Here is a 6,812-nt window from a genome sequence, read left to right on the forward strand (position 1 = left end):
GTAGCCAAATGTCCTTAAAATGGAAGGGAACTAGATGTCGTCAAAGCACTGACAGAATAACAGTACGGCCCTGGCCGGTTTGGCTCAGCGGTTAGAGCGTCGGCCTGCGGTCCAGAGAGACCCGGGTTCGGTTCCCGCTAAGGGCACGTACTTCGGTTGCAGTTTGTCCCCGGCCCTGGTCGGTCGTGCGGGTGGCAGCCACTCGATGTGTCCCTTCACATCGATGTTTCTCTCTCTCTCTCTCTCCCTCCCACTCTATCTGTACAAAAAATGGAAAAATATCGCTGTAAGTGCACTGCACTTCTAATGACTTCTACTCTCTTCCCTGTGCTAGTGAAGAAACTACTTGTGTTGTTCTGCTGGTTTTGTCTTCCCATGATGGTGATGAAAGGTTGGAGGTTAGCCCTGGCCGGTTTGGCTCAGCGGTTAGTGTCGGCCTGCGGACCAGAGAGTCCCGAGTTTGGTACCCACTAAGGGCACATACCTTGGTTGTGGTTTGTCCCTGGCCCCAGGTGGGGTAGTGTGGGTGGTGACCACCCTATGTGTCTCTCTCACATTGATGTTTCTCTCTCTCTCCCTCCCACTCTGTCTGTCGATAAATGCAAAAAAGTCCTCTGGTGAGGATTAAAAAAAAAAAAAAAAAGGTTGGAGGTTAGAGAAATTTAGCATAGTACAAACCCCCCCAAAATTGTCAGTTTTTGCTCCTTCACTTTAGGTCACTAACCTCTGAACTCATTGGACCCAGAACCTATGAGCTGGGTGGGTGATGCCAAAGATTTTCCTATCCCACCCTGATCACAGACCTACAGAAATAAATTAGTTAATTCAGTCGTCACTGTGCCTGTTATATATGGACTCCTTAGTTAGTTTTCTCAGATGGTTCACATCTCTTGGGGTGGAGTATTGATTTATCACTCAAAACATAGAAGGGGGGGAAATGTGCACAAATAACTGTATTAAAGAAAAGAGAGTGGTAAAAAGCCACAAGAGGGGTAACAGAGAAATAGTATTGAATTAATAAAACTCTTTCAATTACATGATGTAGGAACCATTGAGTTTTCCTCTCCAATATCATGAAGTGGTAAATTAGTAGTGTTGCAAATACTACTTCCTGTAGGAGATCATGGGAAGTGATGCCAGGTAGAGACGGGTGCTCTAATGTCCTGTAGGTAGAATGGAAATTGGTTAGGGATGTAAATTGGTACTTTGGGTACCTGTCTGGGAAGGGAGATAGGAATGTGGATCAATGGCCTCAAAAAATCTCACTTTGACTCAATAATTCCGCTTCCAGGAATCTACCCCAAGGGAAAAGGGGGAGATTTATTTAAAGATTGATAGATAAGAATTTTCATTATAAGGTCATTATACTATCAGATGATTAGAAACTTCATTATCCAATCTGGATTATATAATTGCATTATGGTACACAGTCATGATGTAATAGTATTTAAAGGAAGTTTTTGAACAACAGCAGTAACTTCTTAAGATAGTGTTTTAAAGGAACGTGCAAACGAATAATTACAATGTAATAGGATAAATACTTTGACAGAGCAAGGTCGTAATAACTGGAGGAGTGCAGGGAGGATTCCCAGAAATACTGATATTTGAGGTGGGTCTTAAAGGACGTGCAGGAGTTTCCAGGTGGAAAGGAAAGAAAGAAGTGGATTCTCCTAAATTCTGAAAAAGACGACCGGGGAAGGTAACACGCGTCTTGAGAAGGGCATGCACAACCACACCTCTCCCACGGCTGCGTTCTGCAGGCCCATGATCTTGCCAGGACTGCGGCCAGGACAGGTGATGCCCTCCACCAGAGAAGAGCCGCCCCTGGAGGCTGCGCCCGCAGAAGGGGTTGGGAAAGACGCCATGCTGCCCTTGGCTGCTGGCGCCTGGCGTATCCCTGCGCTCAGGTTTTCCGCGAGCGAAATAAATCCCAGGACTCCCTCAACCTTACCTCCCAGACCTTCCGGTGGCGCCAAAAAACGAACGGCAGTGTTGACGCAGTGCGCAAGCGCAGTGGGCGGCTGGAGCCCAGCCGTGTGAAGTTTCACACCGTGGCGGAGGTTGTGTACGGCCTACCGGCTGAAAAGAGGACTCGGAGGTAGAGCGCCATGCTCCGTGGGGAGCCCGCACAGCCAGAGGAGATCTGGGGGACCAGAGTATTCCCTTCTGAGCTTGTTCCTTGGTTCTGCCGGGCCACAGCCTCTCAGGCTCTCCCCACTGGCTGGGGTCTTCCTCCCTGTTCCCTGGCTGGTCGCCCGACAGCTACCCCTTTCCACTTCCCTCTTTATCCCTCTCTTCCACCGCCCTGTCTCTGAGGGGCAGAGGTGGGATGAGTTGAGATGGGAAGCTGGGGATAAGAATAAAGCCTGTGGTCTAGCAGTAGCACTGCTCTCTGGCTGGCTCTGGACACCTGACTTCTCTTAGGCGGCTCAGTGTTTGGTCTGAATTGCTTCTCCCTTGGGAATTGTAGATCTCGCTGATTTCTGACCCAACCAGTTCAGGGGCTGAGGTGCACTGGTTTCTCAAGCCTAGGAATGAGTTCGGACAAGACCAGGGCTGATTACTTAAGGTGCTAGAAGCTCTGAACAAAATCAATCTCTTACCATGTTGAGAACCTCCCCTTGCTTACAACTCTCTAGGATGTGGGGTGTCTGGAGGTCTGCTAGCTGAAGAACACTAGAAAATGTGAGATGTTTCCTCTTTAAAATTTAAATTTGACCCTGGCCGGGTAGCTCATTTGGTTAGAGCATCCTCTGGATGGTCAAGGTTGCAGGTTTGATCCCCAGTCAGGGCACATTCTAGAAGCAACCAAAGAATGCATAAATAAGCGGAACAAATAGATGTTTCTCTCTCTCTCTCCCCCCTCTCAAATTAATATAAACAAGAAAAAAGAAAAGAAATATTTGAATTTGAATGTCTTTTTGGTCACCTGAACTCTCCAGCTAGTCACAGATCCCACTCATTGTTGTTTTATACTTGTCTCTTTGTAGTCATTTACCCACCTAGCACCTGAAGGCAAAGAGATTCCTGTCACTGGAAGTTCTCTTGTCTGCAACCTCACCTGTGGAAGTTCTCACAATGCTTCTTCTCCTCTGACCCAGATCATGTCTCATGTGGATGAAGCAGCCCGCCGGCTGTCCCAAACTGGGACAACCCTTTATGCAGTGCTGGAGCTTAAGAAGGGCGCCTCACCTGAAGACATCAAAAAGGCCTACAGGTTCAGACCTCAGCCCCTTATTAAACTCTGGAATTTCTACCCTTAAACCCATTTCTTTCTACCTTGCTCTCTGGCCCTTTAAAAAACCCAGTTAGGAGCTGGATGGGGCCACCAGGATATCCTCTTCAGTGTGGCATGGGAAGGAATTTAAACTTGGGCTCTTTGCCTCCATTCTTTATACCACATCTAATGCATTCCTTCCTCACTAACTACAAATGTATCCCCATCTTGCACAGGCCTCCCCCTCCTCTTACTTGTACTTCAAACCCTGATTAAGTTTCACCTCTAATAAGAACACTTTGCTGATTCTGACCTGCCCCCAGTAGAGCCAGCCCCTCCCTCCTTTGTGCTCTAACATAAAAAAAAAAGAAACCTATCCCCGTTATTCATCCTAACCCTCCTTCGCCAGCTACTTATTATTCTCTCCCCACCCCACTTTTGGGTATTGCCTGGGTAGGAAACTGGCCTTGAAGTATCATCCAGACAAGAATCCAGGGAACACTCAAGCAGCAGAAATATTCAAAGAGATCAACACAGCCCACTCCATACTGAGCGACCCTAAGAAGCGGAAAATCTACGACAAGCATGGTTCATTGGGAATATATTTATATGACCACTTTGGTGAAGAAGGTGTCAGATACTATTTTGTGATGAATAGTTGTTGGTTCAAGGTACACAATTCTTCCTAATCCTTTAAGAATAAAGAAGGAGAGGTAACCCTCTTCATTTAGGACACCTGACCCTTCTCTCCTAGGACGAATGCTTTTGTTGTCTCATTTTCTGGGTGCTGGGAGGATGGAGGGAGGGGAGCTTGAATGGATATATAGAGGAACTGTTGGACTGAGGTCATTCTTTCCTACCTTTAGACGCTTGTCCTCCTGTGTATTCTGCTCACCTGTTGCTGCTGCTGCTGCTGCTGCTGCTTTTGCTGTGGAACACTTAAGCCGCCACCCGAGGAGGAGTTGAGGAGAAAATACCAGCAGGACGTCCATACTCAGCCTAAGAGATCAGGTGAGAACCACAGCCACGCACTGAGGTAAGAGCTGGATTAGGAATGAAAAAATTGGTTGGGAGTGGAACTGTCAATCCCTAAATATGAGAGTCTCAAGCCGACATTGGGACAAAGTGAAGAAAGAGAAGGGGAGACACTTGGTTCCTGAAGGGGGGCTTATGCTACAAATTGGCAATTTGAATGTAATGTTGGCCTCTGGATGGTTAAGCTAAGGAGTGGTGGGAGTTAAGGTAAGAAATGGGTAGGAGAGTGTGCCTAGAAAAGGCAGTAGTTGCCCGGCCAGTGTGGCTCAGTGGAGTGAGTGTCATCCCATACACCGAGAGGTTACTGGTTCAGTTCCCATTCAGGGCACATGCCCAGATTTCCAGCTTGATCCCCAGTATGGGGCACGCAGGAGGCAGCCAATCATTGTTTCTCTCTCATGGATGTTTCTAATTCTCCCCCACCCTCTTCCTCTCTATCTAAAAAATCAATTTAAAAATTATTTTTTAAAAAGGGCAGTAGTTGAAGACAGCTTAGAGGATATAGTTTATTTTGTTTATTCAAAAGGAAGAGGAAGCGTCTGAGATGATCCCACTTCAGTTAGTTAAACTGTCAAGTTGAGTGAACTGGAATCACACCAGTGCCACCTAATGATGCTAATGTGGACCACAAAGCAGTGGTGTTCCCACCAGCAGACTAAAAAATTGTTATTAAATGTTCATATATGTGTTTCTCAAATTCCATCATAGGAGACAAAGAAAATTTTACAAAAGAGGAAGATGATTATAGTGACGATGATAATTAAGAGATGAAGAAGAGTGAGGTATGAAAACTGAAATACAACAAATAAAAAAGAATATACACTAACTTCAGATAAGTCATTAGTGGAAAGTTTATACCTGTATAGGATGGACTATAAGTAGGTTTTCTTTTGTTTTGTTTTTTAATCCTCACTCAAGGACACATTTCTGTTGATTTTCTAGATAGACTGGAATGGAGAGAGGGAGAGAGAAAGAGAAACATCCATGTGAGAGAGACACATTGATTTGTTGCCTCCCACACGACCCCGACCGGGGCCAGGGATTGAACCTGCAACCCAGGTATGTGCCCTTGACCAGGAATTAACCCCACAATCCTTCAGTCTACAGGCCAAAGCTCTAGCCACTGAGCATAACTGGCCAAGGCTGGAGTGTATGTGTTTATATCCTTACCTATAGGAGGTTTGCTTTACATTCTGGTTGCTCATTCCTTTTGTTTAATAAGATGCCAACTTCAGTCTTTAGGTGCTGACCCAATGAAGGTGCCTTTTGCTGCCCAGTCTACTGGATACATTGAAGAGAAGAGCAAGTAGCCCTGTCCTGACATTGACCCTGATTTGCCCCTCATCTTGTGAGAATCCCAACTCTTGAAGCATAGATGGCATCCATCCCAGTGAGGATGCAGTCTCTGTTCTTGATGGTGTCACTGACCCTGGCCATACAGAGTTACCCAGCTATTCTTCTTTTTAGCTCCAATCCCAATTTTAATCTGTTAGAGAGAGACTGTTATTCCTACCCTCAAGAGGTCTTAGGCAGTGGTGACAGACTTTTCCAAAGCACCCTTTTTTCTGTGCCTTCCTAGGATTTGAGCCAGTGTCAGCTGGGTAGGGTCCCTGAGCCACTTGTGATATTTCCACCAAGATCCTGAAAGCTGAGCAGAGTGTATCCTGTCCCAGAGCTGTGGTACCAGTTCACCCTCCCTTGTTGCAACTCTGTGTACAAGAACTCTTAGCAGCAGCCTCATTCCTAAGCCAATGCACCTTTCTGGGGCTGTCCTCACCTTCTGCGGTACCCATACCCTTGGCATGCCAGCCTCCTTCCATGTCACCATGACTCAGCTTGGGAAATGCATGAATGCGCTGGAGGCTTAGGGGTAGTTCTCCCACCTTTGGGTTGTCCCTGGACTGCAGCTACCAACAAAGCCCCCATCAGCATGGGTACCGTGGGCTTCCTGAAGTTCACACAGCAGGGCCTATTTGCCTCCATCCTTTCACCACATCGAATGCAGGCTGGTTACTGTGCATTTTGTTTTTAAAACAGGCATGAAACATGTGATGGGGAATAGATTGTACTTGTACAGACGCTTTCCCCACTCATGCCTCTTCGCACAGCCTGTTTGGTATCCTCTCCACACCATTTATTTCCTGTCCACCCAGGGTCAGAGTCTAGTAACTCCTCATACTTGTCTCTCCCATCTGGGAGAAGGGCTAAAGAACGGCAGTAAATAAAAGAGCTTTTGTCCGATCCCAGTGCATATGTGGGGCCCCCAAAAGGCAAATCGTGCCTAGGGTAGAGAAGAACGCCTGTTGGAGAAAAAGATAGAGGACCGGTGCTCACATCTGAGACCAGTCGCCTTGGAGTGGGAGTCCAGGACAACTGTGGAGTCAGGACAGAGGCCTCACAGAGCCTTGTGATTAGACTTTGTCATGGCTCTAAAATTTCCCTGGAGGCTGATTCCCCTGGGACTCAAAATAGGTCCCTGGCACTCAGGCCCTCTCTGCCCAGCTCGGCTTCTCTCACTTTCCTAATAAATCTAAAGTCCTTGAAGTGGCTCCAAGGATGT

At 46.8% G+C, this 6,812-nt stretch overlaps 1 protein-coding gene across 1 annotated transcript; it reads left to right on the forward strand.

Moving 5' to 3' along the window:
- Positions 1-3,104: 3,104 nt before the first annotated feature.
- Positions 3,105-5,562, forward strand: DNAJC5G (DnaJ heat shock protein family (Hsp40) member C5 gamma). The gene is made up of 4 exons (XM_036263523.1): positions 3,105-3,217; positions 3,675-3,888; positions 4,084-4,228; positions 5,495-5,562. Exons 1-4 carry the CDS (start codon positions 3,105-3,107, stop codon positions 5,560-5,562), a joined length of 540 nt encoding a protein of 179 aa, XP_036119416.1.
- The last annotated feature ends 1,250 nt before the right edge of the window (positions 5,563-6,812 follow it).

The sequence above is a fragment of the Molossus molossus genome, unplaced genomic scaffold, assembly GCF_014108415.1.
Source record: "Molossus molossus isolate mMolMol1 unplaced genomic scaffold, mMolMol1.p scaffold_m16_p_15, whole genome shotgun sequence".
Classification (NCBI taxonomy): domain Eukaryota; kingdom Metazoa; phylum Chordata; class Mammalia; order Chiroptera; family Molossidae; genus Molossus; species Molossus molossus.